The sequence below is a fragment of the Salvelinus sp. IW2-2015 genome, unplaced genomic scaffold, assembly GCF_002910315.2.
Source record: "Salvelinus sp. IW2-2015 unplaced genomic scaffold, ASM291031v2 Un_scaffold1139, whole genome shotgun sequence".
Classification (NCBI taxonomy): Eukaryota; Metazoa; Chordata; class Actinopteri; order Salmoniformes; family Salmonidae; genus Salvelinus; species Salvelinus sp. IW2-2015.
The window spans coordinates 89,123-100,424 of record NW_019942750.1 but is presented as its reverse complement, the minus strand read 5'-3'; the positions used below and the strand labels follow the sequence as shown (position 1 = coordinate 100,424).

The 11,302-nt window shown below is 46.9% G+C and overlaps 1 protein-coding gene across 1 annotated transcript in view; it reads left to right on the top strand.

The window, feature by feature from the left end:
- zgc:194930 (uncharacterized) overlaps nt 1-11,077 on the top strand; it is a 38,293-nt gene extending 27,216 nt beyond the window's left edge. Inside the window, exon 3 of the mRNA XM_024137254.2 lies at nt 10,075-11,077. Within this exon, the coding sequence (XP_023993022.1) occupies nt 10,075-10,909 (835 nt within the window). The 3' untranslated portion in view covers nt 10,910-11,077. The remainder of the gene's footprint in view (nt 1-10,074) is intronic.
- The last annotated feature ends 225 nt before the right edge of the window (nt 11,078-11,302 follow it).

Sequence of the window (11,302 nt, the reverse complement as noted above, 5' to 3'; positions counted from 1 at the left end):
TGTATGATGTGTGTGTGTGTGTTGTGTGTGCGTTGTGTTGTGTGGTGTGTGTGTGTGTGTGTGTGTGTGCTGATGGGGTGTGTGTGTGTGTGTATTGCCGTTGTATTTCTGGTGTGTGAGACAGGCCGTGAAGGTTTTACTTAGTGAGCAACAGGCAGCTCTTCCCTCTCAGCGAAGGTGGACAAACATAACGTATAGAGAGTTTCTAATTTCCAATTCCCTGCTTACTAGCATTGAGATACAGCGTCCAATCCCTGCACGGCCATCTGCTATGGATCCTAGAAACAGACAGCGCTTTTCTATCTGGATGTCGACTGGAACTCTCTTCCAATCCTACTGATTCATTGCTGTCTCTTTCATGACTTAGAAGATGGACGCATTAACGAGTGCCTGACGCACAGTGACTCAACACCTGGCGTTCTGTATAAACAGCGGTCAATATGCCAATACCTCAACTCATCACCCCCACCCTTCCCTCCCCCGCCTTGTCTCTTGAGTATGCCTACTTGCATCTATTTCTCGTTTTCTCTCCGTCTCCTTTCTCTCCTCCCCTACCCCCTCTCCCTCCGCGCCTCCGTCTCCCCCCCCTCATCCCCCCCCCTCCCTCCCTCTCCCCTCCCCCGCCCCCCCCCTCCCCCCTCCCCCCCCCCCCTCCCCCCCCTCCCCCCCTCGCCCCCCCCCTCCCCTCTCCCCCCTCTCTTACCCCCACCCCTCATCATCTTCATCTCCTTCTTTTTCCCTCCTCCTCTTTCTCGATCCCCCCACCCCTTTGATGAGTGGCCTCGTGGGAGAGGACTCGGGACTAGATTTGAGGCCCTTGGATGATCTCGTCCTTGGCACCTCGCCTCTGCATCGAAGGATAATAGCCCCCAACCTCACCCTCCCCACACCGAGGCTTGGCCGCCTGCTGCCCCACACTCCACCTCCCGGTTGGTGGGCACGGCGTGGAGCTGCTTGATGTGGTGTTCCGATCTCCAGCTTGATGGCTCTCCGCCACTCCTCTTCGGCTGACTTGTTGCTGAAGCCATTGTGGAAACGCCCTGGCTGCTGATGTTGAACTGTCCGCCTGTCTCCTTAGGGCGTGGGACTGAGAGAGAGACCGCTCGCCAGTCTCCTCGTTCCTCGCGTGGACGGCCACCGGAGCGTCCGGTATCATAAGGTAAACTGACCCAGAGAGAGAAAGTAAGCAGAACCAAGAAGAGGAAGGAACATTAAAAGATTATATAATATATAGAGAGAGAGAAAAAGACGAGAGAGAAAGAGAGACGAGAGAGAGAGAGAGAGAGAGAGACGAGACGCTAAGTGTACTACAATCCCATGTGTCACATTATTCACAAACTGGAATAAACTCAAAAACATTTGTCAGTGGTCTCTGTGTTCTATATAACAGTCTCCGTGTTTATATAAACAGGTCTCTGTGTCTAAAACCAGTCCTCTGTTCTAATAAAACAGTCTCCGGTTCATCAAAACAAGTCTCTGTTTTCCTATATAAAACAGGTTCTCTGTGTTCTATAAAAACAGTCTCTGGTCTATAAATACATCTCCTGTGCTTCTATAAAACAGTCTTCTGTGTTCATAAAACAGTCTCGTTTCTATAAATACCAGCTCTGTGTTCATAAAAACAGTCTCTGTGCTCCTATAAAAACAGTCTTCCCTGTTCTATAACAACAGTCTCTGTGTCTCTATATAAACATCTCTGTGTATCTAAAAACAGTGGAATCTGCTGTCTATAATATCAGTGGTCTCTGTCCTCCATACACAGCTCTGTTGTTCCTAAAAACAGTCTGTCTCTGTGCTCTAAACAGTCTCTTGCCTAAAAACAGTCCTGTGCTCTATAAAACAGTGGTCGGACTATTTTACCATTGTGCCACAGCACGGCTTCTGGGGTGTTCACTTGCACGAGTACACACACCACCACCACACAACACCAGCATCAACACCACCAACACACACACACACACCACACACACACACACACCACCACTACCAACACCACACACACACACACCTACCACACAACACACCACACCTACCACTATCCACACAACACATGCTACACATCTACCATATATATATCTTTGTGTCAGATCATATTGACCATGAAGCAACGTCCAACAACAGGATTCTGTCGAAGAAGGATACCAGTGGTTTGAGCACGTAACTCATACGAGGAAGCTGATGCAGGGAAGCTGATGCAGGCGTGATCAGAGGATATCGGAAGCTGATGCAGAGGAAAGCTGATGCAGGGGAAGCTGATGCATGAGGAGCTGATGTCAGGGGAAGCTGATGCAGAGGAACGCTGTATGCCAGGTGCAGGAAGCTGATGCAGAGGAAGCTGATGCAGAGGGAAGCTGGATTGTCAGCATAGGATAAGTCTGATGTCAGTAGAAGCTTGTCTGTCGACAGTCCCTCACGCTACCTAGTACTAAGTATCCCCTCTCTTTGTAGACGGAACGCTGATCGTCAGATGAAGCTGATGCAGAGGAAGCTGATGCAGGCGGAAGCTGATGCAAGAGGAAAAGCCTGATGCAGGGGAAGCTGATGCAGAGGAAACCTGCTGCAGGTAGGACTGAAACTAGAAGGAGCTGATGCAAGTGAGATGGAGACATGCTCGCATTTTGCAGGGGAAGCTGTATGCCAGGTAACCCTGTGCCGGAAGTGATGCAGCAGGAAGCTGATGCAGACGGGAAGTACTGATCAGCAGCGAAAGCTGATGCCAGAGGAAGCTTGATGCGATGATGGCAGAGCGAGCTGATGGGAGGCAAGCTATGAGAAGCTGATGCAGAGGAAACTTGATGCGGAGGTAGATCCGCTCGTCCTGACGTTGTCCTTTCCTAAAACGTCAAGCGAAATAGAGAGAGAGAGATGGAAAACATGGTCCAAATCCACCCACTCTTTAACACTATTCCAAGCAATGGCATGTACTCAGATTGCTTGCAGCGCTCTGCTCACACTACGGCTTGAGGGCCAAACAACTCAACCTAACAAAATAGGACACTTCTATCGGAACACAAAGCTTCACTATCTCATCCTCTGGATATCCAAGGTCTGAGGTGCATCTGCCTCTTGACCTAAAGGTCAGGACTGGACCTTCATCAAAGAAATCGAACTGATACCAGTACATTTGTCCATCCTACAAGACTACATTGCGTATATTTGACTGGTAGTCCCATCCACCAACACTTACCAAGGTTTGAAAATCTAGGGAAATAGACTCAGGGAGGCATGCTAATTTGGTATAGAAGCAGACCTAACCCCCACTCTAAAAATTATTGATAAAAGGACATTTTATATCTGTCTACGATATCAATAAGGGCAAAATGAGTCTTAACAGAGAAAAATGTTCTCCTGTGTGCTACATATATCCCCCACACCTAGAATCCCATACTTTAATGAAGACAGTCTTCTCCATCCTGGACGGGGGAAATCAATCATTTCCACGGCCCAGGGACCATTCACTAGTTTGGCTACCTAAAATAGAATTGGACAAGAACCCTGACACCCCTCAGCCCCACACAGGGGGAACAACACCACCTGCCCCTGGAAGTTTCGGTGACAGCCATTCCCCTCCCCAATATGCCCCGCTAGTACAACAACTGACAACATAACCAACAAAGAACAGGTTCCACAACTCCAGCCAGCCTGTTGCAACGCTGGGTATGACATAGTTAATTGGTAGACCCTCGAGGTAGACTCCTCTACCCAGTAGGTACATCCCTATAGCTCATTCTCTTGCCTATGCCAGTTCACTGGTAGCACTACTTTCATTACTGAACCTCAACCACGGAGTATCTTGTTACGTCACGCTACAGTCAAAATCCACGATCTCCTTAACATGCGCCATAACCACGACTACCATCTATCCTCTTAAAGGCTATATAGCCTGACCCACCACCACTTTTACTTGAACCTTGAACTGTTACAGAATACTCAGTGCAGATGCCCTTTGCTCATTGAGAAAGGTCCGCCTAGGCGCAGACATTGGCTCATCAAGAGAAGACACGTGGGTCCTCATGTGCACACGCCCCACACAAATGATAGTGGTAAACTGAGCTCACTTCCCAACCTCCTGCCCCAATCGTATGACTCATCTTCTAGAGACCATCCTATATTTTCCCTCAGATTTACACAGACCCACACAGTAATTCGACAAACAAACACGATTTTGATAAACTCCCATCATCATATTGACTGGAATTACCACAGCTTGCCATCACAGCCAGCAAGATTTTACCTATCTTTTGCCACAAAAAAAGCGGTCAACCAGTCGAACGAACATCAACCATTGAATAAACAACCCATATTTATGTTATCTTATTTTCCCCTTTGTACTTTAACAAGGATACATCAACAACCACAGGCCCTTTTTGGGTTGGTGGGTTTGTATTTTGTCCTGTAGTTCATTCAATATAATTGGAGAATCCAGTGGGTTCTGGTAGTCTTTCACAGAGTTGATTCTAAGATGTCTATTTGATCATGTATATGTTTTTGCCTGTTTGCTTTTTGTTATAGAGCACCAAAAAGATTTTAGAAGTGTTGTTTTATCCGTTCCAACTCTCCTCCGATTGCTCATCGACAAGCTATATACTTCTTATCGAGTTCGCCGTGCTTGCGTCACAGTTTCACAGCTCTGTTCCAATTTCCAGAAAATGGTTAATTTCTATGGACATTCATCCCAAACCTCACACACAAAACCTATCTACCCCCCTCTCTCCCTCCCTTCCACTCCCACTCCCCCTCCCCACCATCCCCACCTTCCCACCATCCCTCCCTCCCACACACCTACTCTCCTCTTCCCCCCTCTCCTACTCTCCTCTCTCCCTCCTCTTCCCTCTCCTTATCCATCTCTCCTCACTCCTCCCCACACACCTGATAACATCCCCCCCACACCTATTCACTCCCCCCCACACACCTATTCACATCCCCCCACCAACACTATATCACATCCCCCACACACCTATTCACATCCCCCACACCAACCCTTTATTCACATCCCCCCACCATACTCCCACCCTATCAGATCCCCCACACACCTATTCACATCCCCCCACACCTCCAGACACTATCATCCCCCACACCTATCACACCCTACCGGCTATTCCATTCCCCACACACCTATTCACATCCCCCACACCCAGACACTTATTCACATCCCCCCACACACCTATTCACATCCCCCCACACCACAACACTTATTCACTCCCCCACACACCCTATTTCACATCGCCACACATCCCACACAACCACAACCTCTCCATTTCTCACACTTTAAAATATATCTGTAAACACACACACACACATGCAACGCACGCACGCACACTACGCACGCCACGCACCACACACAACACACAACACACACCACACACCACACACCCACACACAACAACACACAACACACATCACACACACACACACACACACACACACACACACACCTCCCCTTAATTGTTCTAGGTGTCACATTTCTTGGCTTAACTGTCTCCTGAGCGTAGTAAATGGATTGGCTGGGTGGGACTGTACTGTAGGTTACTGGGTCACTTCCCACTATAACTGCCTGCACCCTCTCTCTCCAGTCAATTCAATTCAAGAGGCTTTATTGACATGGGAAACATATGTTAACATTGTCAAAGCAAGTGAGGTAGATGATAAACAAAAGTGAAATAAACAATACAAATTAACAGTTAACATTCCACTCACAGAAGTTCCAAAAGAATAAAGACATTACAAATGTCATATTATGTCTATATACAGTGTTGTAACGATGTACAAATGGTTAAAGTACAAAAGGGAAAATAAATAAGCATAAATATGGGTTGTAATCTCACAGTCTCTCACACCGTCTCATGCCTGATCACAAATCACACAGGATCTTTTATAGAAGATAACATAAGTTACCTTTTATTCCTGAAACACTTTGCCAGACACACTTGGATTAGAATAGTAGTAGTTTTTAAGTTTGTTTTCAAAACAACAACTTGCTGGCATTGCAAAGTGTGACAAAGAAAAAATTTAAATAAATGTGTATAGTTCATCCTGTCATTTTTTTGCCTTCTTTTTTTTTAGAGAAACGTATTGCCTCTACGACCTGGATTTCCTGTTCAGAACTAGACTGGCACTTTGTGTTGAAGTGTTGTTCTGTAGTGTCGTCTTTTCTAGTTAGCTGCGCCATGTTCCCCCAATCAGCCAATTTACAACACAGCCATCCATCCGTGACCCAAGCTGAAAATCCTCATCCTCTCTCTCCCCCCCTGCCTAGGCAATTTCAATGAGACCCAATTCCTTCTTAGAAAGGAAATACACCATTTATCAGAATAGGAAATTAAAGGGCTGCTGTTTTCTCTGTTTATGACAGAAAAAGCCTTTGCCACTTTGTCTCAGTGTTTTGTGAAGTAATAGTATTTGGCTTGATATCTGTTTTTTTCTTCTTCTGGCAATCTGTTTTTTCTACGTAAGCTCTGGTATTTCCAACTAACACCCCATAGGTGTTCATTTTTGTGAACAGATTCCATCTTGCTTTCTAAAATAAACCTGAAATTCCACCTCGACAGATAGCAGTAGACTAAACATAGGGGAAAGACTAAATGGAAAACCTTCATTTTCTCAGCGTACAACTGTGAGGAGAGAGTCATGGAGGGAGGGAGAGAGAGGGAGAAACATGAGGGAGGGAGAGAGACATGGAGAGAGAGGAGAGAGAGAACATCGAGAGAGGGAGAGAGCATAGAGAGGCCGCGCGAGCTTGGGAGGGAGGAAGGGAGGGGAGGGAGGGAGGGAGGGAGGGAGGAGGGAGGGAGGGAGGCGGAGAAGAGACGAGAGAGAGAGAGAGAAGAGAGGGAGGGAGGGAGGGAGGGAGCGGAGGGAGAGAGAGAGAGAGAGAGGAAGAGAGAGAGAGAGAGAGAGAGAGAAGAGAGAGAGAGAGAGAGAGAGAGAGAGAGGAGAGAGCAGAGAGAGAGAGAAAAAGAGAGAGAGAGAGAGAGAGAGGGAGGGAGGGAGGGAGGGAGGGAGGGAGGGAGGGAGGGAGGGAGGGAGATTGTAATTGAAGAATTCATAGAATCTAACCACTTCTGGGAAAATTGGAACAGACTACAACAAACAACAACACAAAGAGTTAATCTGTTCCACAAACGGAGATGAACGGATAAAACCACTTCTAAAATCTTTTTGGCTGCTATAACAAAAAGCAAACAGCAAAAACATATACATGATTCAAATACAAATCTTAGAATCAACTCTTAAAGACTACCAGAACCCACTGGATTCTCCAATTATATTGACATGAACTACAGGACAAAATACAAACCCTCCAACCCCAAAAAGGGCCTGGTGGTGTTTGATGGTATCCTTGTTAAAGTACAAAGGGGAAAATAAATAAACATAAATATGGGTTGTATTTACAATGGTGTTGTGTTTCTTCACTGGTTTGCCCTTTCTTGTGGCAACAGGGTCACAAATCTTGCTGCTGTGATGGCACACTGTGGTAATTCAGCCAATAGATATGGGAGTTTATCAAAATCGTGTTTGTTTTCGAATTCTTTGTGGGTCTGTGTAATCTGAGGGAAATATGTGTCTCTAATATGGTCATACATTGGGCAGGAGGTTAGGAAGTGCAGCTCAGTTTCCACCTCATTTTGTGGGCAGTGTGCACATAGCCTGTCTTCTCTTGAGAGCCATGTCTGCCTACGGCGACCTTTCTCAATAGCAAGGCTATGCTCACTGAGTCTGTACATAGTCAAAGCTTTCCTTAAGTTTGGGTCAGTCAAAGTGGTATTGCTCTGTTCAAGTAGAGTGTGATTTTGCTGTAGTCGTGAACGCTCTAAGATACTCTGGGTTGAGGTCAGTAATAAAGTAGTCTACAGTACTACTGCCAAGAGATGAGCTATAGGTGTACCTACTGTAGGAGTCTCCTCGAAGTCTACCATTAACTATGTACATACCCAGCGTGCAACAGAGCTGCTGGAGTTGTGACCTGTTTTTGTTGGTTATGTTGTCCTAGTTGTGTCTAGGGGGGCATATTGGGGAGGGAATGCTGTCACCTCCAGGCAGGTGTTTGTCCCCCTGTGTGCTGAGGGTGTCAGGTTCTTGTCCAATTCTATTATTTAGGTCGCCACAGACTAGTACATGTCCCTGGGCCTGGAAATGATTGATTTCCCCCTCCAGGATGGAGAAGCTGTCTTCATTAAAGTATGGGGATTCTAGTGGGGGGATATATGTAGCACACAGGAGAACATTTTTCTCTGTTAAGATCATTTCCTTATTAATATCTAGACAGATATAAAATGTTCCTGTTTTCAATAATTTAATAGAGTGGGTTAGGTCTGCTCTATACCAAATTAGCATGCCCCCTGAGTCTATTCCCTGTTTCACACCTGGTAGTTTGGTGGATGGGACTACCAGCTCTATACCATGTTTCTTGTAGGATGACAATGTCTGTATTTCCGATTTCTTTGATGAAGTCCAGGTTCCTGCTCTTTAGGTCAAAGGCAGATGACCTCAGACCTTGGATATTCCAGGATGAGATAGTGAAGGCTTTGTGTTCCATAAAGTGTCTAATGTTGTTGGTTGTGTGGTTTGGCCTCAGGCCAGTAAGTGTGAGCAGAGCCTGCTGAGCATCTGGTACATGCCATTGGCTTGGGATAGTGTAAGAGTGGGGGTTGGACCTGTTTTCATCTCTCTCTCTCTATTTCGCTGATGTTTTGGAAAGGACACTCAGACAGGGATACCTCCGCATCAGTTTCCTCTGCATCAGCTTCCTCCGCATCAGCTTCCTCTGCATCAGCTTCCTCTGCATCAGCTTCCCCTGCATCAGCTTCCTCTGCATCAGTGTCCCCATGCATCAGGCTTCTCTGCGCATCAGTTTCCTCGTGCATCAGTTTCCTCTGATCAGCTTCCCTGCATCAGCTTCCTCTTGCATCAGCTTCCCCTGCATCAGGCTTCCTCTGCATCAGCTTCCTCTGCATTCAGCTTCCTCTACATCAGCTTCCTTGGCATCAGCTTCCTCTGGAATCAGCTTCCTCTGCATCAGCTTCCTCTGCATCAGCTTCCTCTGCATCAGCTTCCTCTGCATCAGCTTCCTCTGCATCAGCTTCCCCTGCATCAGCTTCCTCTGCATCAGCTTCCCCTGCATCAGCTTCCTCTGCATCAGCTTCCCCTGCATTCAGCTTCCTCTGCATCAGCTTCCCCTGCATCAGCTTCCCCTGCATCAGCTTCCTCTGTATGAGTTCTCTCAAACCACTGGTATCCTTCTTCACAGATCCTGTTGTTGACGTTGCTCATGCAAATATGATCTGACCAAAGATATATATTGTGTGTGTGTGTGGTGGTGTGTGTGTGGTGTGTGTGTGTGTGGTGTGTGTGTTGTGTGTGTGTGTGTGTGTGTGTGTGTGTGTGTGTGTGTGTGTGTGTGTGTGTGTGGTTGTGTGTGTGTGTGTGTGTGTGTGTGTGTAATCAGGCAAAGCTGACACCCAGAGCCTGCTGTGGCCACTCATGTAAATAGTCTGCCAGACCACTGTTTTATTAGAGCACAGAGACTGTTTTATAGAGCACAGAGACTTTTTATAGAGCACAGAGACCACTGTTTTATGAACACAGAGACTGTTTTATAGAACACAGAGACCACTGTATTTTATAGAACACAGATTCCACTGTTTTATAGAACACAGAGACTGTTTTATAGAACACAGAGACTGTTTTATTAGAACACAGAGACTGTTTTATAGAAGCACAGAGACTGTTTTATTAGAACACAGAGGACTGTTTTATGAACCACAGAGACTGTTTTATAGAACACAGAGACTGTTTTATAGAACACAGAGACTGTTTTATAGAACACAGAGACTGTTTTATAGAACACAGAGACTGTTATATAGAACACAGAGACCACTGACAAATGTTATTTGATTTATTCCCATTTGTGAATAAATGTGAACTACTGATTGTAGTCACTATCTTCCCTCTCTCTCTCTCTCTCTCTCTCTCTCTCTCTCTCTCTCTCTCTCTCTCTTTCTCTCTCTCTATATATATATATATCTTTATTTATCCCTTCCTCCTTCTTGTTCTCTTCTTTCCTCTCTCTGTCAGTTACATCTATGATCCGACCGCTCCGGTGGACGTCCACGGCAGGAAGAGGGACCTGGCTGAGAGCTCTCTCTACCAGTCCCACCACCTACCAGGAGACAGCGGGAACCAGTTCAACATCAAGCAGAACCAGGGCTTCCACAACCTGGGCTTCAGCAACAAGTACACCGAAAGAGGAGGTGGCGGAAGCCTCAAGCTGGAGATCGACAACAACCACATCAACAAGCTCCACGCCGTGCCCACCAACCCAGAGAGTGAGTTGGGCACGGGGCAGGCGGCCAAGCCTCGTGTGGGGGAGGGTGGTGGGGGTCTATATATCCTCCATCCAGAGGGCCAGGTGCCAAGACGAGATCCATCCAAGGGCCTCAATCTAGTCCGAGTCTCTCCCAACACACCCTCCCTGGATCTTACTCTCAATCTGACCCACTCGGGTGACACTGACTCTCACCCAGACAAGAATAGGATGGTCCGGAACTTCTCGGACCGCGTCATCGGGGACAGGTATGGGGTGGGGTGCAACACCTCATCAGTGGATGAGCTGGACGAGGGGGTGGGAGGCACGGCGGAGTACCTGGGCGACACGGGAGATGAGCAGAGTGTCCTGTCTGCGGACATTCAAACCAGTACGACTAGCCTGTCCTCGGCAGACACAAACGACGATAGGGAGGCGCCGGACGCCACTACCACAGAGAATGGGATCGGGATCTCAGTGAAGAAGAGCGAGGATGAGGGTAAGGCAGGGGAAGACGATGACGTGCAGAGCGTCACAGACTCTATGGTGGCGGAAGCTCTGGCAGCTCTAGAGGCAGCAACGGCCGGGGAGGACTATGAGGACTAACTGTTAAAAACCCTCTTAAAAAGTCCAAAAAACACAATCTAACATTGATAACTATTCAGCTTCAATATCTGATGGGGCCGAACGAGGAGATTCTGATGTATCTTTTAACATGTCCCAGGGGTATATCAATGTTGTCTGTACTCTCAGGAGAAGGAGAGAAGACTCTTGGCGCGCGACTGTGAATATTCCCTCTGTCCTGCTCCCCAACATATGGTACATATTAAACTTCCTGGTCTTCAGCTGTACAATCTACATTTCTATGTTCCACCAATACAGCTTCTAGAACTTCTATCTCTATATTCTGTCCTATAAAATGCAGCTCTGCACTGCTTCTAGAACTTGTATCGCTGTATTCTGTTCTATATTCTGTTCTATTCAGTGGGCATACAGTAC